At 42.1% G+C, this 25024-nt stretch overlaps 1 protein-coding gene across 7 annotated transcripts in view; it reads left to right on the top strand.

The window, feature by feature from the left end:
- The first annotated feature begins 1057 nt into the window (after positions 1-1057).
- rbfox1 (RNA binding fox-1 homolog 1) overlaps positions 1058-25024 on the top strand; it is an 86003-nt gene continuing 62036 nt past the window's right edge. For 6 of the 7 annotated variants that reach the window (XM_080511527.1, XM_080511525.1, XM_080511529.1 and 3 more), the window contains exons 1-4: positions 1058-1099; positions 8759-9052; positions 23805-23951; positions 24064-24117. In XM_080511527.1, the coding sequence (XP_080367653.1) occupies positions 1061-1099; positions 8759-9052; positions 23805-23951; positions 24064-24117 (534 nt within the window). In that variant the 5' untranslated portion in view covers positions 1058-1060. The remainder of the gene's footprint in view (positions 1100-8758; positions 9053-23804; positions 23952-24063; positions 24118-25024) is intronic. The other variant, XM_080511526.1, reaches the window with a different exon arrangement.

Below are 25024 nucleotides of genomic sequence, written 5' to 3' on the forward strand. Positions count from 1 at the left end.
CACATTTAAAATAAGTCATTAAACCAGGTTATCATGACAATACAAAGAAATGACATAGGAGAATCAAAGTGTTTGGTTCTTTTAAGAAACATAAATTATATAAGTGAGAGTGGTTATGCAGGCAGCTTTATTGTAGCTTTATGCTAATTTCCTGTTTGATGTTTGCTATTTGCTTTTAACTGTCAATGGAAAGGATTATTTAAGGTAAAGGGGCAGAGTAGGCGACATGAGTTAATCTTCTATCTACTCCTTTTCAGTCAGGAATTTGTAAAGTTTTGTTTTTGTATTGAATTGTTTGGGTTTTTTTTAATGAATGAAATAGACATAACTAATAATACCATCCTGCAAATGTATTTATTTTACATTTTCTGTGTGAAGTCAACAAATTAAGAGCCAATTCAAGCCAATCCCAGAAGTACTGGGAGTTCGATGGAATCGATAATGTGCTACATTCAATGGAGTTACCAACATCTGAAAATGTTTTAATGTGTCAATCATCACACAAAGCTGTTGTTATTGTGCCGAGAGACATTTCCCCCGCTGGCTCCACACGACTTTTATTTATGGATTTCTTTGTCTAATAGGAGTCTTCTTTGAGGTCTCGGCTGTTACACACCCTGTTATAACTTTCCGTTCAAACTGTGCTGTAGGGTCCACTAAAAGAAAAAAGAAAAAGAAAAAGAAGAACAACAACAACAACAAAAAAAGAAGAAGAAAATCCTCTCCAGATGTACAGAGATGACAGTGATGTTCTCATCCTCCACAATCAATTCTAAAGAGAAAGGACAGAGCGGGAAGGAAGAGTAGGAGAGGACAGCGAGTGGTGAAAACATTTTGGAGAATTCGGCTTTCATTCACAGTGGCACCTCCTCCTCTTCCACCTCCCTCCTCTGCTCATTCCCCTTCCACACACACACACACGCACACACACACACACACACACACACATACACACACACACACACGTACACATACATACACACACTTCCACACAAATTCATCCATAATTGATGCTAGCTGTAGGCAGACGCTGGCGGGCTGGACTTTATAGCGCAGCTGGATGTGCATGGAGGAAGGCAGAGGCGAGATGGTGGAGCAGGTACTTCTGAGAATACACATTTTTACCTCCATCTCTTTCTTTCTTCCTCATTGTTGCTTCAGCACTCTCCCTCTCTCTTTCTCTCTCTCTCTCTCTGCACACTGTGCTGCGATGGCAGAAAGCTGCATGCTGCATGCTCCCTTTGTGGATTGTGTGCGAGCTCGTGTGTGTTTGTGTGTGCAGTAAAATGTGATTGCAGGTCTGCAGGATCTGGGTGTGTGTGGGTGTCGGCAGGCATGCTTCTCTCTCTCTCTCTCTCGCTCTCTCTTTCTCTCTCTCTGTCCACCTCCTTCTTTCATCTTCATCTACGGTCTGAGCCACAAGGAATCAATGAGTTTATATGAGAGAGAGAGAGAGAGAGAGAGAGAGAGAGAGAGAGAGAGAGGAGCTGCAGCACCTCTGATTTATAAATGAAATGGAGAGGGAAGCTGGAAGAGGTTTGGTATGTTGGATCAGCTGTCAGGCGAGGAGGAAGGAGACGAAATGGACTGTCACCATTTTCTTTTTCTTTTCTTTTTTCTTTTTTTCTTTTTTTTTTACAGTTAACTTAAAGTGACCCTGCAAGTTCAGCTGAAGTTTTACTGGTTTTGTCCAATGAGACATTTTCTTCCTGCACCCCCCCCCCCCCCTCCCCCCCTGCTGCTCTGTTGTTGGAACGACAAAGTAACTGTGCTGCCGATATTTTTGTACAATAACACAATAAATCGGTAGCATCACGGTTTTCCTTGGAAACTCTTGAGGGTGCAGAGCTTTTCTCTCTGTGCCTGTTAGCATTAGCATTAGCTGTTGCTGATTTAATAGAGGTTACTAATGAACCATGCTCCTGTTTACAAACACCCACAGTTAGAGCAGCATGGTTTACACAGTATTCTAGAGGAACATTAATCAACCTGTGAGCTCACTTCTGCTGTTTTGCTGATGTTTCTTCTCAACGTGATGAATTGTGCTTCTCACAGGAGTGCTGGAAAAAAAAATTACTAGACACATCAATATGTTGACGACTTAAGGATGGGAATCGAGAACCGGCTCTAGTTGAGGAACCGGTTGCCGGTGTTTCAATTCGTTGGAATCGTTTGCCAAATTTTCCCGATTCTGAGAACGATTCCCTTCTTGATTCCAGCGCCCGTGAGAAAAGACGAAGGAGAGCGAAAGGGCAGGAGGAAGGACGACAATGGGGCAACTTGCAATACTTGCAAAGTGGATGTTTCATCAAAGGGAGGAAATACGACCTGCGTGCAGAAACATTGAATGAAGCGAGAACTTTGAATGAATTAGTGTCATGTTTTCATGCCGCTCCGGAGCAAATCTCAACCCGGCGGCATCGCCAGCGTGAACACGTCCTCCGCTGTTAAAGCTGCAGCTTTTATTTCCAAAAGAGAATCGACAAAGAACCGAATCGTTAAACTAAATCCTAAATGGAATCAGAATCGTAAGAATGTGATCAATTCCCTTCCCTACTATCGACTGAATAATTCCATTAAAGCACAATAACCACAGATCACATCCAGCATGTTTCTCTTGTTTCTGTTGGGAATTGAATATTAAACCCCTGATAGAGAAGAAATTCTCTTTTTCACCCTATTTCCAGACCAAGTAAAATATCTCTTTTTAAAGAAGAAACCTGGAACTGTGATCCAGTAATAATGTTTCATGTCTGCTTATGATGAAGCCCAAAACATGTTTACAAAAGAAGATCAACACATTTAACTATATTATAAACTATATCAAGTATACAAAAAACCTGGTTGCTGGAAAATAAATACTGTTTCCTTGTTTTTCACTGGATTCCTGATTATGCTGTTAAAAGCACCTGCTGAAATAATTCCTCAGTTCTTCTTTGATGCCGACAGCCTTGAGAGCTCATGGCACTCGGGTCATTTTTAAAGCTTTTAAAATTGATCTGCGCGACTCTTTTTCACTTAAGGATGGCACAAGTCCCTCCAGCGGAATATTAGCCATTATACTGCGGATACACAACCCTGACTAAACCTTTGTTTAGTGTGTTGGTCCGGGGTAAAACTCCCGAGGAAGGAGATACACTCGACACACACCCTGTGATCCCATGAAAAAAAAAAACAAAAAAAACAACTTTATGACATCCCTAAACATCAGTGTGAATGCAATTTCTTTAAAAAGAAGGTGAAAGTTTGAAAATCATCGCGAGACCGGGAGACCCGGGGCTGTTTTTAACCCTTCGTCTCCTGTGTTTTCTGCCCTGAATATATCCTCGGATCTGAGAAGTGACTGCCGAGTGGCACGGTTCCCGCCGGCCGTCGGGCCGAGCTTATGAAAATAAAGCACAAGTTGTACCCAAATATAATGCGAGAGTGCATCATCTGGTCAAATGTTCCACCAGGATGCGGTCTGGCGCAGAAACGCTGAGCGTACTAAAAACATACGGTGAGGTCTGTCAGGGGAATCCAGTTAATGTGAGATTCTATGTTGGAGGGAAGATGTAATCAGAGGAAGGAGGGAGCGAGTTAAATGTCAAACCAGAGTACTATTCTGGAGTAAAACAATGCTCCGGTGGAGCATGCTGGGCCACATTTCTATCTGGAGAAGGAGAGAAATTCCTCCCTCCCTCTGTCCCTCCCTCGCTCTCTGTGCTCATACAGAATTTTAATTGTATTCCTTCAGTTTCCTGCGACTGTGTGTGTTGCGTGTGCGGTTGTGTGAGCGCAGGACTCTGCCACGTAAAGCATATTTCTGCCTTTTAAAATGTGGTTCTCATTACACAGCAGAGCATTCAGCCAAGACTCACTGTCTGCATCTCTTTCTCTCCTTCACCCTGCTTCTCTTTCCTACATATGGCTGCACCCCCCCCCCCCCCCCCTTCTCCCCCTCCCTCCCCTTCCTCCCTCCCCCCCTCCTCTGTAATGGCTGAGAGACAAACGTCCCACTGGAGTAACTTTCCTCACACACACACACACACACACACACACACACACACACACACACACACACACACACACGTTCTCTGGCGTCCCTGCAGCGGCTTTTGCAGCACTTTTGTTGGGAGGCACAGCTGCAGCCTTTCCTGAAACTCCCGACTCGCGTTCACTCGTCAGCATTGACCATGTTTGGTGTTGGAGACTCGCGCTTCCTCGCCGTGATTTGCAGAAATACGGGGCATCGACTTGCCCCACTGCCCAAACGTCAGTGCTGTGCGGTTTCCCTCAGTCTGGGGAGTGTTGTATTTACATTCTGAATGAGGCGCTTATGGACCGCAGGAACTTTTCCATACGTCCGGAGACAATAGGATCGGTTACCCTTTCTGTCCCTTTCACTGCATTTGTGGGTGTTTTCACTCTCCCTCATATGGGGTAACTATAACAGGCTACCGTGATTGGGAACGGAGCGTTAGTTGTCTACAAGGTTTGCTTGTATAAAATAAAAACATCATATTTGATATCAGATTTAGATGTTCAGTTCAGGGTTAGATATTTAGATATTAGGCCTTCCCACTTCAAAGTTCCATTTCCTATTATCGGCAGGATCAGTGGCGAGTATTGTGAGGTCAGTGTTTTGTGTTACTTTAGCTTTTGCTTATATTCAATCTAAAGTAAACAAAAACATCAGATTTTTTTTTTTTTTTAAGCCTTGACAGCAAAGTTGGAAGAAAAAAAATGAGATGGACATTAATGGCAAGAAGGAACATGTAAGAATTGGGGTTTTTTTGAAAGCTTCCTGCAGATGTAGAACATCAGGCCCATTCACGAGGATTATTTCTCTGAATCATCAGAACAATTGCAGAAGTTTTCTGGCTGTAGATTTATCACGTTGTCTGAATGTATCTAAGATCTTGTCTGATGCCAGTTTGACCAACCAAACCAGCAACTGTAGTCAATACAGGAAGTCAATATATATATATTTTCTAACAGAATCTGAGCTGATATCTGAAGGATCCTGTATAAAGTGCAATAAACTGTAATCTCATGCATCACAACGAGTGATCAGATGCAAATGGGGGGTATTCAAATGAGGGTTTTGAATGTATTAGATCCTGTTTTGTCGAGAATGTTCTGCTGGGATGATTTCCATTTTCCTGAGCTTGATTCTGCCGTGCAGGGATTGGGCGGAGCTCAGACACAAAATGAAATGAGATTAAATATATTAGAACCTAAATCAAAGCTACGGAATTACACAGAATCTGTCTTGTGATAAAAGTCGAGGGGAGCCGGCTGAGGAAACTCCTCGGCCGCGACGCGTAGATGGACATGAGGGACACTGGAATTTTCTTAAAACGATGATGTCATCGCCCCGCCTCTCCACCTGATAACCCCGCGACCCTCTCGGTGGCGTCACTTAACAACAGCAGTGGTGGATTACCTTCTCTTGCTCGAGCTGCAAAAACTACTTATGCTATTTGGTTCAATGAGATAAGATGTCAGATTGTCGGGTACCGTTTTTGGCGTATTTCTGTTGCAGCGCCACCTATAGGCCTTGCATATGCACTGCATCATTTTGAGTGGTTTTCATTGCGTCATGTGGACGGGAAACTTTTAAAGAACGATGGGGAGGAAAGAAACAACGTGGTTTTAGCTCGTGTGGAGCGCGACCTTGAAATTGTACTTCATGTATGTATGGATGCGCTTAGGCCTGCTGATTTACACTTTTATTTAGAAAGTAAAATTAACAACAAGAATTTTTTTTAAGTGTTTGAATTCACAAGTAATCATATATATATATATATATAAAATATAAATCATGATTTTGAAATGAGTTTCACTGAGCTGCGACTAAAGATTCACACAGTCGGAGAATCAGCCAGCCAATCACTGACTGACATTCGTAGCAACAGGAATTCGTCCAATCAGCTTTGTCAATTCAGAGGTCTTGCGATAAAGATGTTGCTCTGAAGGCATCACAATCTATGGTTCTGTTCACGTTAGTAACATTTAGCTATATCAGTATGCAATGTCTTGACATATGTACATTTTATACAGACACTTTAGTACAATCTATATATAAATATGTTTCTGCCACAAGGGGGCGCTGCTTGTGACACTCAACAGCTTTGTCTGGAAAAATGTCTTAATTTAATAATTTGTTTGTTCAAAAGTTTTGTTCGTGCAATTTTTGTTTCGTATAAGAATGCAACAAGTTATTAACGTTGGCATTAAATAATCTGAGGATGGTTGTTGACGCACCTGGTTTATCAGTTTGTCCACTCATGTAAAACAGGACATAGAGGCTGTGTATTGAATGCAGGAAGTAATGGAGCTTGTGCATCAAGCTCATAAAGCCACTGTCATTCAAATTTTTACAAGCCGTACTTAAAAAAAAATGGCGGTATTAGTAAAACAGATCAAATTGAGTTGATGGGTCGGGGTTATTAAAACCAATGGAGAGCTGCAACAGATTACTCAGAGGCCAGAGAATATTTTTTAAAAGAAAAAAAAAGAAAGAGTGAATAAAAGAATTAAAGAAATTACGAGCGGCATTTCTGAAGCGAACCACGGCTTACCTGACAAATAAATGATCTGCAATGTGTGGTTATTTACAGTCATTAGAGATCTGAACGATACCCAAACCACGGCGAGAGCCAATTTACCACCAGGTATTAACACAGGATTTGTATTGAAATCGTGACATCTGCTGGCAGGACTTCAGTGTTTGTTTTGGATTCTCATCACATCTTCATCTAATCTCAGGATTAGACCTTTGCGTTAAGTTTCCCAGAAGGAAGATGACAGTTTTGTGCCGCGATGTGACATAATCTGCATGTAAAAGTTAATACTAATCCACTGTGTGCTCTATTATAAAGGCTCCTGCTTGTTTCTGTCTCCACCGGAGTTTGTATTCTTAATGGCAGTTTATTTTATTAGTTTCTGTGGAGTTTGAAGCTTTCGGAACTGAAATAATACACAAGAAAATAGAAAATGTATGAAAATAAATGGGTGTTTGCTTAAAACTGTGACTGATTCTTCATGATCTTTACTGTAATCCCATCATTATTGTGGCAGATTTTAAAACTAAATTATTATATTCTGTTCTGGCAGCTGCAGGAAATTGACAAAAATGAACTTTTCTTGAAAAGAAAGTTCATGAATAATTTTTGAATAATCGTATTCTAATAAATAAAGAACAAAATCACTATTCATCCACTGATAACTATCAAGATCAGGATTGAATCTTTGTGTTTGTGACGCGGGATTGTGTGTGGGTTGAATTCAAGGGCAGGGTAAATAGATGCCCAGTGTTCAATGAATTAATCCAATTAATATTTGATTTGAATGTTGAACTTTTGCATGGGGACATGAGCGTATCTGTTATGTGATGAACAAACATCCTTGTTTTCCTGTCCTGGGAGCGTTTATAAATTCATGAAAATGTCATAGTTTATTCTTTCTTGTTGTTGTTATTCATAGAACTGTTCAGCTTGCATCTGAATCGACACTATGAGTGTGCTCATCTCTCCACTAAAAGTTTGGTAAAGTCACGTTATCTGTTTTTATTTTAAACATTAATGTTGAATATCTCAGGCCCAATAAATCACATACAGAAGTGATACTTTGAATAGAATTTAAATGACCTTGCAGTAAAACCTTGAGTGTAATTTAAGTATCTTTTGGAAATTAAAATATGGTCCCACCATATTTTTCAGTTAGTAATAAAATCATCATTACTAGAACATCATCATTATAACCATTTCTTTTATTTCAATGTTCCTGATTCTGGTTGGCATTCGTTCTACTAAAGAGGTGGAAGTGATGTTGTTTCTACTGGTGGGGCTTTCAAAGCTTCACACTGAAGCAGAACAACTGGAAACACAAGAGCATCTGTGGTTTTATTTGGTGACTTTTTCGTTTGTGATCTAAATGTGACATTTATAAAAGTTTAGCTGTGAAGTCTTTGATGAAACGAAGCTGTTTAGTCCGAAGGCTTCAATCGGCTGATAAAACCAATGAAAGAGTGAAAACAGTGCGATATGATAGAAATGTAGTGTAAAGAGATGGAGGGTCGTGTTCATTGGTTCCTCTTGGTGTGTAGAACCTGACCTGCTTGTTTGCGTTCGGATGGCATCCTCCAAACATTTCTCTCACCTTCACTTGCTTAACATTTTACAAATTTAAACCTTGAAGTACTTTATTCTGGGTACCGGTTCTTTAATATTCCCTACTGACTCACTGCTAGAAAACTCACTATTTGTAATATTAAAGGAAATGAATGGATGAAGTGAGCAGAATCCAGTGATAATATTCATTCTGTACCTTGTCTACTTTGTCTCCTTTTTTTTTTTTCATCCAACATGGATTATTCTTTCGTGTCCTTATTTTTGGGTGATTTATTGGGTGATTTCTTGGGGTGATTGTCTTTTTTTCCATTTAGTTTTTATCCATTTCTCAATGGTTTTTCTCATATCGTTGTATCCTTATTTTAAGTTTGTTTGTTAGCTTTATGAATATGAATTGTTTGCGATACTCGGAAGGGGTGGAACTCTTGTACAGCCCATCAGACTTCATTCTTTTGTTCCATCCATTGTGTTAATGTGAGCTAAATAAATAAACTAAGACGTAACTAATCTTCCACACTGAAATGTGTCTAAAATCTTCATCGCATTGTTTATTAATGGGATTTATTGTGTGTATGGGGCGTTTCTGTCAAAGGGTCTCTCCTCTGTTATTCTAATGTGTGACTCCTCTCGGCCCCTTCCAGGGTAACCAGGACACACCGGCGCCCCCGGACCCATCCATGGCCCAGGCTTACCCGTCAGCCCAGTTCGCCCCCCCTCCCCAGAACGGCATCCCAGCGGAGTTCACAGCCTCACACCCACATCCACATCCACACACTCACCCGCATCCGCACCAGCACCCGGCGGCAGCACAGGACTACAGCGGCGTGCAGGCCGCCGTCAGCGACCACCCGCTCAACATGTACCAGACGTCACAGAGCCACAGCGAGCCCAGCGGCTCCGAGGCCGCCAGTCAGACGGTCACCGGCACAGCCACAGTAAGTCCTCGGGACCGGGACCGCTTACATTTATTGTTGACCCAGAAGATCCAGCAAACACAAGTCTGAGACCTGTAACAACCAAAACGCAATCCGCCTGAAACTAACAAACGCACATTTTTAGAACAATTACGAAAATTTTTAGCCATTTCCACCTGATCTTTCTGCCTGCTCAAAATGACGTAGTACATATGCCAGGCATCGAGGTGGCGCCGTGACTCTGCCACAGAAATACACCTAAATTGGAGAAGAAGATACAAAGCATGAGAAATCCATCGTGGGGTGGTTATTGTCAATGCTTACATCAAAATCAGCATTTTCACAGCAAAGAATATGATATTTTATTATTCAATGAAAAGCATGGCTGATATGGAGTTAATCAACATTTTTTTTAAATGGAAACTGAGATCATGGCTCCATAGATATTCTGCAGAAAGAAAAATCCTTCAAATTCCTCCCCTGTGCCCCGGTAATTGAACGCATCGGTATGACTCACCGAATTACAAACCAATCAGAGGCGGCCTTTCAAAACATATAGACCACATGGTATTAATTGGCCAATCGCGTTGCTCGTTACTGGGCGTAATACAAACCGGAAGTCATTCGCAAGTTGTGTAATCGAGCCGATAATTTGGTGAAAAAAGGTGAAATTAGGCAAAATTACACAGTGACAAGGAGTGAAGGACATTAGACACATATTTTAGAGGCTTTGAGCAACACGTCCAATATTTTATCAGGCCGTCTTTTCTTTAAAAGGACCGTCCAAATGACCGCTGGACAGCTGGCTGCTTAAAACTATAGTAGCAGCGTGAGCAGATTTAGAGGTGGGTTGATGACGCCGTTGTTTTCAGCGAACACACGTCTTTCCCATCCACGAGTCAAAGCCAGACATTTAAGGCCCCGTTTAAATGACAATGTTTTGAAAAGATGTAGTTAGTATGCCGGGCCACAAGTTGGCGCTATTGGTTGTTTTTGTAGTGAAACCACACACACATGCGCAATGAGAACAACACCCTACAAACAGTACTAATGGTGAGAAAGCGGACATTCGTATGGACAGACGATAATGTCGGATCGTTGTTACAGTGACTCTCTACTGTAAAAGTCGCAGGAGAATCTGGTGCCATGACACTCTGGAGGAGACGTTGTGGTGACTATTCATCTACTCGCTTACGAACTAAAGAATGGTTTACGACAGCTGAAGTCAACATGGACAGTAGCAGCGTTTCAGGAAAGTCAAGAGTCTGAGTGTTTTTCAAAAAGTTGTGTTTTCAGTGAATGGGAGCACCTCTGGCAGGTAAACGAGGCCGAAGACTCATTGTGAACTAACGAGTCGAGGGCAGTTAAGCTTTGGAGCTAATAGAAAGTGTGGATTACAAACGAGGGAAAGTCAAGTTTTGTAGCGGGAAGAGAGGCTTTTCGTCCTCACAGAGGTTTGACGGACAGCTCACGCCAACCGCAGCCAACGGAAGCAAACAAAGCAAACACACACACAGAGAGTTTATTGTGTGTTTGTACCAAACAGGTTGGATGTCCAGTCCTCCAGAGAAGAGCTCATGTTGGAGTAGTACCACTGTGTCTCTGAGAATACAACCTTCAACTGTCCACTTTCCTGCCTTCAGCGCTTGTGTGCTGCACAACGCTTGTTCACAGACGGGAGGCTGTGGGTTTGCTCCATTGATCGGGTCCTTTTTCGCCACCGATGCGGCTGGCCGAGGCGCCTCCCCGGCAGTACGTCCGTCTCCCTCGTGTTTGTGTGCATCGAGAGCAGAAAGGGAGAAAACCCCCCCCCCCAAAGAACTAAGATTTTTGTTTTTCATGTTTATTTTTGTGCTATCTGATTATCGCTCCGACATTGCAGTCTCCCCAAAGACAATCACCAAGTGATCTCTGGGGCCGTTTCTCTAATAGAATTCATACAGTTTATAATGCGGCGTACGTGAACGCGGCCTCGCGGGCGGCCGCAAACACGCGCTCAGCCATTTGTTCTCCGGATTTATAACTCACTTCATTTTCATAAATATTTATGACACCATTTGCCTTAAATGTCATAAAGATGGGATTTTTTTTTTTCCGCTTCCTTTTTTTCTCCTCTCTAAATAATGCATTCCCTCGGTACTGAGAAAGAAGAGAAAAAAATCCTCAGCTGGACCTTCAAACTTAATCCATGCATTGAATATCAATTTGAATCAAAAAATAATAATCTCTTGATTATAGTAACATAATTAGAAGAAATATTCACTTGACAGCCCTCTAATTAATCCAATTAAATAAATCGCTTACACAAAGAGTATAATTACTTGTACAGCTCTTTTTAAGAGCATGACTGACGTGAGTTTACACTGTGAGTCAAACGCTGGGCGATGTGCTCTTATAGAGGAAACTACAACATTCAGACGCATTCCTGAGCTGTGTGTGTGTGTGTGTGTGTGTGTGTGTGTGTGTGTGTGTGTGTGTGTGTGTGTGTGTGTGTGTGTGTGTGTGTGTGTGTGTGTGTGTGTGTGTGTGTGTGTGTGTGTGCGTGTGTGTGTGTGTTGAGAAGAAATCATGTTGAAATGAAATAAATGAATGTGAAGCATTCATTTCATTTCTTAAACCTGAATTTGTTTTAAATGCAAATGTTCTATTTAAAACAAAGTAAAAAGCTTGAGTGCACAACCATCACTGTAACCATGGATACATGTTTAAGATGACATGAAAAAGGTTCAAACGAGTTTTTCTCTTGACTGGATCTTATGGAGCTATATTTTGAAAATCACCTTAAATGCACATTACAGGAACAATGTTTACAATCGACACCTTATTCTAAATATTGTGGGAGAAACCATCCTCTTCTTAGGTCTAATTATAAAGTCTCAAAGATGTGGTATGAAAAGTTTCTTCACTTCTCAGTCGTCTGGGACTTTCAGGATTTCTGTTAAATGTACGAGGAAATGTTTGAAACTTAATTTACTTGTAATGCTGGATCACATTTATCCAGGAAATACACCCAATACTCTCAGAGCAGCTACTTTAGATCTATTTGTAATGCTATTTCAAAATGTTTCATGCATATTATGATTACTTAGAATATATATAAATAAATAAATACAACTTTCATTAAATGAAAAAAAAAGAGATAAAAGCATGTCGAGCTGCATGGACACCAAATAACATAAATGTGTAACAATATTTGTATAAAAAGACAGATGTTTTGGATTATTCTGATAACAAAGGTTTAAAAACTGTCGTATTTTTTGTATCTTTTTGATATCCACAGTGAATGTTATATTACAAAAATGGGAATACCATGCCTGGATTTTATTTTACAGGTTGATATATGCACTATGTTACATTAGAAACACAAATCAAACTTCCCTCCATACTGAGTTCAATACGTCTGTATTGCTATCAGTCTCCTGGACGTTTGTGAAGTTGCAGTACCACTGGTCTCCACCGGGGGTGCAGTGTTTGAAATCAGAAGTGAAACACAAAAGAAAGACTCCGATTGCGCCTCCTTCTCAATATCAAAGTCATCAAATCATGAACTTTATCATTCAACCTCTTCTTTTTGGAATCTGTCCTGTTTATTGATTGGGGATGGCGCCCCCCGGTGGATTGATCACCAAGCACTTATTCCAAACCAGTGGAAGTATGAAGGTTTTGACACAGTTTGTCTGTTTCTGTCAGTCAACACAACTTTAATGATCTGTTGAGGTCGCCTGTGTGCGTTGAGTCATTTTGGGAACAAAGTACTGTATTGTCTCAGACTCCGCCTCCTTCCAGTTGGACATGGACGACTGCTTTCACTCTTAATAAGAGCGTTTTCTGAGATGATGTGAGTAACGATTCACCAGTATAAATACTTCCAGACTGGTCAGTTAAGCCTGGTGAAAGTTCAGTCTTGGATAAATTTCAATTCACCCTGAGCTGGATGAGTTAGAATCCTTGCAGGTGAGGTTGAAAACAATCTCAGTCAACGTTGCTCCGTCCTCCATGTAGCAGCTCCCGGTTACAGCTTCCAGCTGGTTTCCCGCGGCGGTTTGCAGAGCCGGGAATATGATTTTCCAGCTTTAATCCTTGGTAACTTTGATCATTTGCTTCGCGGGGAACGCAGCAGCTCTTGTTTGTGGCGCTGAAAGTGCTGCCTGATGATTTATCTGCCGCGGCCCCCAAATTACTCCAGCAGAGGAAAGAGTGAGAGAAAGAAGAGATGATGTGGTGTTGTACATCTGGAAGTCTCATCAGCTCCGAACCGACTCCCTTTGGTTTCTCGCTGTGAGGTTCGGGGTCCTCATTTATAAAGGTTGCTGAAGCACAAAACGGGTCCAGGAAGTTGCGTACGTCACTTCTATAGCAAAAGTTTAGATTTTTTTTTTTTATTTACGTTGCGGGAGAATGTACGTACCGGCATGCAAACTTTGAACCTTGCACATGCACATTTTGCAGACAGGAGAACCTGGCAGCACTGACGGTGAGGTGGAGAGTTGAAGCCAGATTCCTCTCGTATATTTAATGTCTCCAAGTATCATACTTATTGATCCACGTGATCATAAAAAGTCAAGCCTGCAGCGCAGTGCTGTACATTGCTTGTTTTTTTTTTTTCTTTTATTAGTGACTCCTCTACTGTGACACCAGATAATATCATTTCCCTGACCTCTACTTCCTCCATCACTATTTCTCTCTCCGTAAAATTCCTTTTCTTGAATCTTTTCTGTCAGGATTTAGCGTCAAATGCTGACGATCAACAGGCTGATTGAGATGGAAAAATATTGACGAGGCACTTTGCATTGACCATTTATGGTAGAAAGTGGGCGTGTCGAGGGCGGGATCTGAAGAGTCAACATTCCAGGTGGACTGTGATTTATTAAAAGAAAGTGTGTGCAGTTGGTTTATAGATGCACATTTTTTTTTTTTGGGGGGGGGGGATGTACATATTTAGTAGGAATCCTATGCAACATTTTATAGACGGTCTTTACCCACCGTTACGTTTTTTTTTTTTTCTTAGTTATTGATAACGTGTGACCTCACCGACCTTTTGCTGGACAGATGTGACATTGTTTAAAAATGGCCATTAAGATCTCCAGCCAAGTTAGCGTTAGCATCCCAGGCTTCATAGTCCCAAACATCCCGTGAACACAAGCAGAGCTCTCACAGCGGCGTTTGGAAAATAAAAAGCCATTGTACAAGCTGTTAGTCACTGTCCATCAGCTCCTCCAAAGGTGTTATTAAACTACAGTACGGTACATAACTTTTACTATACTGGCTTTATCGCGGCAACTCTGTTTCTGAAATATGGAGCGCCAAACAGGAAACACAAATTGGACATCCACAGTCACATTCAGGAGATTCCGGGTCATTTCTGCTCTTTTGTTTTGAATCCCAAAATCCCTGTCTGTTTCGTTTTGCCCCTTTTGTTTGTTTTTTTGTTTTTGTTTTTTTATTAGCTAAAGTTAATCTCTGCAGTTTGAATCCCTCCCCCCGTCCTGTCGTTTTCGCTCCTTCTCTCCTCTCACCCCAACTGCAACAGCACAAAGTCTGGTTCTGCAGGTTTCGTCCTGTTAAAAGAGAGTTTTCCATGTTCCACCGTCTGCCCTGCAGGTTCATGTGTTCAATTGTTTTTCTCTATAAAAGTGTCTTGAATTGAGCACGTTGTATTTGGTGTTTTATAATTAAAATAGAATTAAATTGGAATAATGTGAGCAGCTTAACATTTACTCAGAACTCAAATCACATAAACAGAATTAGACAAAAAGAACTTCTGGTCACACCTTGAAGAGGTATTCAAATCGAAGTATTGAATAGATGAACTGGTAGCTTTGTAAATTTCTGGATCTTTTTAAGACTTGAGCTTCTTCTTGAGAATGACTTCTGTCTGATACTTTTTGTCGTGTTTTTCAGGTTCAACGTCTTTATTTCACTGCATTTGGTGATGTTTTGTACGTGAAGTGACAATCACTATCCTTCAAAGTATTTTCAGAAGACATTGGGACGGATCTCTTCAACAACTGGTTATTCAGTGGACATCTGAATTATGGTCTGTCTGAGCCTACTTTCTTAATCTGATTTGCAGACTAGTTGTTGCTGTTAGTGGACGCCACGATTTGAGCCCAATTGAAGAAAAAAAATCTCCTAAACTAATGTTGGCTGCAGTTAATGACATGAAGCTTCATACAAGGTCTTTCATCAACTCTCAGGACACTCAGTGACCGTCAACAACAAGATCGTGACTTATGAACCACTAAAGTGGTTAAAATCTTAAAGGGTGAACTCCCTCAAAATTCCCTTTCTAATTGTTTTCCAACAGTAATATTCATCCCCATACCTGGAACGACGCCCCAGAAGTTAAAAAAAAAAGTGTGTCCTCTCTCTCCCTGGCTTGTTTCAGGTTTTAAAAAGTGTGTTGCTCCAACCAGCCAATCAGAAATCAAACCCTATATAGTGTCATCAGGGGTCCAGCCAATCACAATCAAGGTAGGCTCCTCCCTTTGACTCCTCCCACAATCAGGCAGCTCTGCTCTGGCACATGGCACCATGAGAGGAAGCACTTCCTCCTCTTCCCAAGATGGACTGTGTGGGCGGAGCCAGTCCAGCTCACACAGACACAGCAGATTCTGAATGCAGCTCCTATAATCCAATATTCAAATGGAGGGTTTGGAGCAATAAACTTTGAATATAATGTTTTTGGACCAATGACACTATGTGAAAGTGTTGAAAATCTGTAGAATATGACTCCTTTAAGGACTTTGTGGGGTGTTGGACCTCCTGATGACTTATAATATTCATATTTCCCAACCCTTTTAAACCAGGGGTTGGGAAACCTGGTCCTTGAGAATCGCAGCCCTGCACGTTTTGCATGTCTCCCTGCTTCACCACAGCTGATTGCAATGAGCAGCCCGTTATCTGGCTTTGTGCTGAACGTGGTGATGAACCATCAGGACGTTCAGTGGAGGGAGACATGGAAATCGTGCAGGATGATGGCCCTCGAGGACCAGGGTTCCCGACCCCCCCTTCTCTAAACATTGGACTCTGAACATACATTTGCTTCCCAGGTGAGTCCAGAGCAGATCATTTGAAATCATCAGACCACGAAGACGCTTTTCACCTCAAACTGGTGAGCTGAAGCGGGTGCACTGTGTTTCTCTAGAAGTCCTCAGGACGGCACACACTTCAGTAACCCGGAGAAGAGCATGGCCTTGATTGTCCTAACAAGGACTTATCGCCTGCCTCTAATCCCCCCGTCTGAAAATTTCAATGTGAATATTATACAAATAGAGAAAGTGTCGTGACTCTGTGACATGATTCCTGTCATTGCAAAGAAAACACTTTGTTTCCTTCAATAGGAAAAACCTTTCTCTAGGGGTGAACTTACTATGATCCTTTATGCATTTAACATTTTGACACAAAGTCCATATATCGATCCACCTGTCATATATCTTCCGTCCATTAGTAGTATTACCCAGCGTCGGGTAACTGGATCCTAATCCAGCCAACGCCGGCTCAACATACACTCTTTCTTTATCAATAAGGCAGAGGAGCGCTTTCACATCCACAGTCAGTTTTTTAATCAAACAGTTAACTCACGACGCCCGCCAGCATCGATCCAAACCTTCTGGCCCTGCAGGAAGAAAGCAAAAGTCATAGTTTCAGAAGAAATGAAAAAACAGGCTCGGTGATCTGGTGACAGTTGATATTTAGAGCAATTTACTGAACAGCGTTGGAGTGACGACGAACTGAACCTTTCTAGGCTCACCGTGCTGTACAAGTTTCAAAAAGTGCTCTCATTATTGAGAAAAGTTTTAAAGAGCGCAGAACTGTAAGCAGTTGGACTTCCTGGCAGAGTGTTCTGTGTAAATCCCTCTCTTTAGTGCCGGAGTGGAACTCCAGCACGAGTTACCTCATCGGATCGGAGTGTTTATGGACGAGCGTCCGCCTCAGTGTGAGCTTACAGTGGCAGAGACAGAAGGGGAAGTACTTTCAAAAATCCAGGCCACCGTACCTCCAGAAGCACTTCTCAGACAGTTCACAGAGGAGTTTTCAGATTTACAATTTAAAATAAGCTCATACAAGGTGACCCAGATGTTTGTTCTGATGATGAAGGGTTAGTTGTTGCGGTGCGGCGCCTCGTTTTAAAAGTGGGGGCTTTCTGTCCGAGGGCGGGTCAGATGGAGTGGACACTGTGTCAGATGAGGTGACTCCAGTCATGAAACCTTGGCGGAGACGCTCTCACCGGAGGGGAGCGTTCAAATCTGGAAAATGACTTGCTCAACAGGTGACTGGGAAGTGGTGAATTCCCAACTTTCCACTTGAGAAAAAAGAAACAAAACAGTGTATCCGTTTATGTAGAAGCAGCTTTGGGCTGCAGAGTGGTGTAGTGTTTAGCCCTCCCCGTTCATAGTGAGGAACACCGGTTCAAGCCCAGGCTGGGACTGTGTGTGTGTGTGTGTATTATGGTCTTTTATATCATGGAAAACTATTGTATCTGTGTAAATTTACATTTCCATTGTATTGGAGTTGGTTGATTGATTGATTGATTGATTGATTGATTGATTGATTGATTGATGCAGAACTATACTCGGTAGAGTGCAGACCTTCGCCAACGCCACACATTATTTGTTTGTGGAACCCAGTTAGCATTGTTAGCATGATAGCCGGTAGCTCATATCAATGTTAACTTCAGTCAGTAGGTCCGGTAGCTTCATCACTGTGTGAGCAGGGAGCGTCTCCATGGCAACAGACGCTGATCTCCTTTGAACCCCTCCATGAGGCGCCTCTCTTAACCACTTTTCCTTTGGAAATTTTTTTGGCAGTTTTTTGTGATATAATCGGAAATAATTAGTCGTTTAACATCCCAAAATCGAATCGACTGGGCGAATGTTGGCAAATCATCTGGGAAAATGTCATGCAATTCGGGTGAGTAGTTCTTTGCATAGAATACAAACGAGTCAATACATGAATACATAAATAAATACACACAGACGAAAACGTAACGTTCTGGGCTCAACTTCACCGGTCGCCCAGCCGTCGGCGGCGAAGGTAATAACCTGTATTCACAGCTCCTGTGAGGCTCTTATTTTCTTTTTTTCCTCCTTCCCATTTGAAAATAATTCCGTATACAATGTGTCTTCAGGTTTCATGTTATTGTCTCCTCCGTCGTGTCGGAGTGCCTGATGTTCGCCGCCGCCTCTGCTGTGATCTCCAATATGTCTGAAAGTGCTCCACATTCAGCCTGGCCTGGCGTCGCACTTGGATTTGTGATGCCAAAGGGATGAGCCGAGCCGCTTGGTCTCACTGTTTGTTTGTTTTGTTCCTGCACAGCGAGTGTAGGCGGATGCTGCCGCAGCCAAGGAGCTCTGCACAGATTGCAGTCGCCGCTTGTGTGTACGTGTGTGTGCACTCCTTTACATATGCGTGCTGGTCTATACGGTACCTAGGCATTGCATGGAAGGCCTGCAATCTGCTGGCCTTATGCTCGCTGCTTTTTCAAGCTCACACGCCCACACACACACACACACACACACACACACACACACACACACACACACACACACACATTGGAGCTGTACTTTCAGCTGAAATCCAGCCTGAAAGTGTCACGAGCTGAAGAAACAAGGAAAATCGAATGGAAAACGTGCGGTGATCATTTCAGCGTGGCAGGATTTTTCCACATTCTCTAGCTTTTATTAACCAACCTATGGAGTAAAATGATGTTGCGTTTTTGTGTTTTTTTTCTTTGCTTTGCGTTGGATTACCAACATCTTCATGAGGTCGCACTCCCTCGCCGCGTCCATTTCGTGAAGGTTGAGCTCCGTTTTTTTCCTTTGTCGCACATCGCACTCGGCGTGATTCAGTATTCTCTGCCCTCCGTGTGCTGCAGGATGCTGCTGGTGACAGAGCTCTCCCCGCAGTGTGGGTATTGCTTTATGAACTAGTCCATAAATAAATTAGCTCAAAAGCCAGAGAAGAGACACTGCAACAGCTTTTGTAACAGACACGCTCGCAGTGTAATAAGAGACTGTGGCGTTCTCTCTTGTGTTTAACAGCCATTGATCTCACTCACACTGAGAGCTAAAGGACAAACACAGACTGCTGATGCTTCCCCGTGTGTGTGTGCGTGTGTGTGTGTGTGTGTGTGTGTGTGTGTGTGTGTGTGTGTGTGTGTGTGTGTGTGTGTGTGTGTGTGTGTGTGTGTGTGTGTGTGTGCGCGCGCGTGTGTTTTTGCATAATTTAACTCTTTGTCTCTTTGGCACCATTTATAGTTCATGTGGCATATTTGTTGTCTGCATTCATGTCCTGAGCTGTGACACTGTTGTTACAACACCGGAGTGTGTGAACCGAGGCGACATTAAAGAGAGATTTCATTTTCTTTTTTTTTCTTTTTCTTTTTTTACCCTTCGGACACGCCTCTTCACATATTCCGACAACAGTCTCTCAGAACCCCAACACCCCGCCCCCCTCCACCCCTCTGTTCAAATTACAGCTTGGAATGAGAGTTACATATGTATAGTTCTATGAATTGTGGATAAGGCGATATGTAATACCTGGATTTCCATTGCCCGTGGCAGTCTGGAGGAATTCATTTGAACTCTGTGCACGGCGCTCGCCTGCAGCCAACTGATGGAGCCTTGTAGTTCAGGGGAGAGCAATACAAAGCAGCGAGACGGATTATTGGGGTTCTGGATGAAAGAATTGTTTGATTTGGTCTTAAAAATAGAACATTAAGGAAAAGTGACAGCGAGCAGATTAGATCAAAACACGACTGAACACATTCATTCACATAGAAATGTATTATTACCATCATTGCCCATAACTTATAATTATTACCAAGCAGAAGTTTTGGGTTCTGTGTGAATAAAGTGTCAAAAAAGTTGAAAACATAGCCATATCAAGTAATAAGATAAGGAGTTATTGGGAGTGCAGTAAATAAAATCCGGAGTCTGAACTGTAAAACATCATTGAGGTACTGTCATGCTGTGGAGCTGCTTTGCCGCCTCTGGTACTGGAGGCACTGGGCGTATCAAAGGAATGATGAAATCTGAAGATTACCAAGACATTTCATGGAGCAATGTGTTCTGCAGCTTCAGAAAAAGAAAAAAAAAACAAGTTTTGAGGTGGAACTCGTTGAGCAGGACAACGACCTGAAGCTCAGGAAAGAGAAGAGTGTAAAGTCACCAGTGAGTCGTGAACGACGCCCAACTGAAACGTGTCGCTGCGCAGAAACAACGCCTTGCAACCTGACGGGAGCTTCGAGGTGAAGAGCAACGGAAGCGTGCGGCGAGGTTTCGCCACTGGGAGCGGCAGCGATACATTTAAAAAGTTTTTATTCCCACGGAAGGCCCGGACCTGCGTTGCGCTTCGTGACGACACACCAGATATTAAAAGGATGAATATTCCTGATGAACTCCCACCATATCTTGTGCCGACCTCGTCTCCGCTGCCGCGCGGCGCGTCGTTATCGTAACAGGTGCAGGGTAATTGCTTTTGTTTTGGAAGGAAACAGAGCCAGACTGTCACGTCGATATCGTCGCTGAAAACACTGTGACCTGCAAGAGAACAGGAAGAGCAGATATACTTCAGTTTATTTGTGCATCGGGCGATTTTTTTTTTTAATGTGTATTCTTTCACGCGAGGACGCATCTTATTGAGGGAATTGGTTAAAATCCACTGAAGGTAGAATTATCTGGCTGTTTTTCTTCCACTGTTGAAGCAGTTCTGGCCTGACTGAGCTGCCGACTCACGATATTTCACTCACTCCAGCTTTTGCTGGACGGTTCATTGGAGATCAGCCCCCGTATAGAAACACTGCAGTGTTTTGTCCTACAATCCTTCACACGGAGGTCTTTCAACACGGCAAGGATCGGTTAATATTCACCGATGTCAAAACTCTTGACACTGAAAGGACATCTGGCTGGGTGCGGAATGAACATAATAAACAACACCACGCTTTCCAAATCGCACCAGAGTATTAGATATGAGTCAGTAAGAGGAAAATAAAGACATTCACAGAGGTGTGAATGAGACACAAGAATACATTTTTTTTTTTTTTAAACCTGTCATAATCTGTAAGACTAGACAAAATAAAGAAAACTCATTCATTCTATCTAAAGATTTTTTTCACTTTATTTTTTTGTCATTGAAATAAAATAAATTGCAAATTTACAAATGTATGAATATAATCGAGCAGAAAGACGATTACACTTTATGTACTCTGCCTCTTTTTTTCCTCAAATAATCACTGTCCTTTGGATGTTAAAATCAAATAACAAACGGTCAAAATGACTATAGATTATTTATTAAAGATATTCTGGCGCAGGGTCAGTTAATGATAATGAAGCAACATTACACACAGTGTCATCTCGAGGTTCCAGACACAAACAAACAACGAACAATAAAGAACTAAAAAAACAGGATGAGAAGACTAATTTGGATTTGGTTCAGTGTTTGTCACTGACTCCTGTCGGCTGGTGAAGGAAGCTCGAATGATCCGTGTGCAGACGGCGTGATGAAAAGACGACGGACGGACTCCGGCGGCGTGACGACCTGCGAACAATCTCATTTCAGCATTTTCATCTGGTGGACGTCCATGTCACCTGCTGCATTCTGACTCATTGAAGACAGAAAGGGGAAATGGAGCTGTCGTCACACTGTGGTACGACCGCTCGTATTCATCCATTCATACACACCAGTCGGGGATTAACCCGGGGTTCACTGTCATCGCCAAAAAACACTTCAACACATGAAGCAGGGGGTCGAACTGCTAACCTTGGGATTGAAAGCCAGCCTGCGCTGCCAGCTAAGCCACAGCCCGAGGTGGTGAATACATGATTTTTTTTTTCTCCTCCCTAGAGGACTTCAGGGGCGCCTGGAGGCTTTTTTTTTTTTTTTTCTTTGTAAATATTTTCTGCCTGCGAGTGAGTCTGTGCCATGTCCGAGCTGGATACGTTTCTGGGTGTCATTTATCCACTGATTGAGGTCATCAAGCCGCGGACGAGAGGGCGACGCCACAGATAGCGGCCCGTTTTACATAGATGCTGTTGTTCGGCTTCTTTGTTGGATTCTTTTTTTTGAATTTTTTTTTTCAAAGTTATTCGCACCGCTGCAGGACGAGCTGCCACATGTCGATCTACATAAATCAGCACATGTCTTCTGCTGGCGTAGATCGAAGCAGCCAAGGCCTCGCTTCTCGCTGAAATACCTGAAGTCAATATGAAAATCCCTCTGGCACTTTATCGACCTCCTATACCGAGGCAACTCGCCGCGCTCGCAGCGTTAGCATACCCGGAAAAACATCCGCTCCCGTCCATCGCTAATAAACATTCAAGAAAGAGAGTAAACAAATGTAACATAAGAAACTGCACATCCTTTTTCACTTTAGAAGCCCCGATTCAGCTGTTGCAAACTTTCACCAGAGAACAAGAAACGCCTGCAGGACAAGCCTGGATTGATCACATTGATAACAATTTTCAAGATGGAGGAAATATTTACTCCGCAACAGGATTTCACTCTAGCTCAATATTCAAGATTACTTTTATTGCTATTTCATGCACACTATGCAAGAGGGACAAAATGACTTGGAAATATGACTCCCCTTAAGCAATAGACAACAAAACAAACAGTTAAAAAAAAGGAAAAAAAAACGTCAAATCTTTTCAGTTTAAATGAAACTCAATACAAGCAGAATATGGAGGCAATAAATTCAAATGCATTTCTTCTGCCAAAAGGTGATTACATCATGCCTCTAGTCTGCATTTTACTGTCGTTTACTTCTAATGATTTTCTGTGTATTTGAATTTACACATTTCTATGCATTTATTGGTCTTTACCAATCTTCTTGTTGGTTCACGTTTTCGAAGAATGAGTGTAACAAGCAAATTCTTAATGATTAATCTATACAATAGTTTGTTATTTGTATCTTTAATTTTTTTATTTTTTTATTCTAATTCTTTTTCTTGATCTATGAGCACTTACTCTGTTTACTTGAGTCCATCCAGATTGGATTTCATTCATTCATTTAATTTATTTAGTGTGGTCATGAACTATGAGCTCAAAAAGAAAAGACAATAAATGACTATATTTACGTGCATGTAGCAGTAATGTTTACTTTGAATTGATCCTCATACAGAGGGAAAACCTTTTATGTGAGTACGAAGCCGAATGTAAACCACGTGCCTCCCTCTCCAGGAGTTGATTCTTTAGTTTCCTTTTAAATATGGATAATGTGGCTGATTACGTAAAGTTACTTTCCAACTCATTCCATAAGTTTGGACCTGTATGACGTACTAAAACTGGTACATTCTAGTTTTCTATATTTCCCCTTGAGAAGGAGCTTATTTCTGGTATCACGTTGGCGAGATTTACAGTTTTATTATTTTGTGTGTGGTTTTATTGCTATTTTATTTACATGTTCTTTATGCAGATACTCTTGTATTGCTGATGGTGGGAGGGAGGGTTTTTGTGAATGTTGTGGTGTTGTGATTGTTGTTCAACGCAAAGACGAAAAAGACAACAAACAAAGTGTGGAGAAAAAACAACAAATCTGTACCACAGAACTCAGAGAAAACCCAAACCGGCTCAGTGAGAACGTGCAGATAATAACGCAGGGAGGACTTCAACCTGAAAACCTCAAACGTAGAAATCACTGAACTGAAATAAGTTACCGACGACCGGTTCTGACCCCGGAGGGCTTGTATTGCCAAGAATCTTGTGAAATTACTCGCTTCCCCGAAGTATTTTATCTTTCATTTGTGTGTCTTTGTTTTTGTTTTCCTCCCAGCAGACAGATGATGCTGCCCAGACAGACAGTCAGCCTCCGACACAGACTGTACCTGAAAGCACAGACAGCAAGGCCCAACCCAAGAGACTCCACGTCTCCAACATCCCCTTCAGGTTCAGAGACCCCGACCTCAGGCAAATGTTCGGCGTGAGTACAGCAACACACGCACACACGCACAGACACACACACACACACACACACACACTGGCACAATCTCACAACATCAGTTCACTGACGAGCTCATGTTGTTTCGTTACAGCAATTCGGCAAAATCTTGGATGTGGAAATCATTTTTAACGAGCGCGGCTCCAAGGTACGTGCTTCCTCTCTGTTCCTGTATTTATCCAATAAGAGTGTAATGAGCTTTTCCTGTACCAGAAATCCAAGCGAGAACAAGTTCCTGTCAGAGATGGTTTTTATTTTGTATTTTTTTGTACTGTATTCTCGGCGTTCCTTTAAAGTTTCCTTATGAATCAGCTGAGGTGATTGATCACGCCTCGCTCGCTGCTTTCACAGAATACATTGGGCCTTTATCAGAGCACTTCCTGCACTTTGAAGTCAAGGTCCTGCGTGTTTGATCTATGGAGGCTGAACTTGGGAACCTCAAGGAGATTAAATTCCACCAGAACTGCGCGGCTAAGCCAAAGTTGGTATTGTGCGCCATAATTCAGCAGCAGTCCTCCTCCTGAGGTGGCGGACGGACGATGTCCTCCACACAAGTCAACAAAGACATCCCTTCTAACTTTTTATTTAGTTTAGAACCTGATTCAACTACTGAACTAAATTGGCCAGCCACACACTCTGGTGAAAAATAACCCAACAAAAACACACAGACAGGAAGATTTATTTCTGAAAAAAAGAGGTTGTGTGTTTGTGGTTAGAAGTACAAATGAGAAACGTCCAGTCAATGAAACATTCAATGATAAACAACATCAATGAGGGACAATATGATTTTGATATTGATGGGAATGTTGTAGACTGACGTTCAAAGTTAATTAGGTATTTTCCCAGTCTATTTCATTAATAAACCAGAGTCATGGCAGATCAATACTGGTATATTGAAATGTCCTCCTGAGAACAGCAGCACGTTGTTTCTGACTCCTTCTCTTTAGACTGCGGCTGCTTTTAAAGTCTGAACTTCTCTGACACGTTGCACACAATGCCTCGCATTTCCAAGCTTTCACTTTTCGTAATGATTCAGTTTGAATTTTATTTCTGAT

This window comes from Blennius ocellaris, assembly GCF_963422515.1.
Source record: "Blennius ocellaris genome assembly, chromosome: 16".
NCBI lineage: Eukaryota > Metazoa > Chordata > Actinopteri > Blenniiformes > Blenniidae > Blennius > Blennius ocellaris.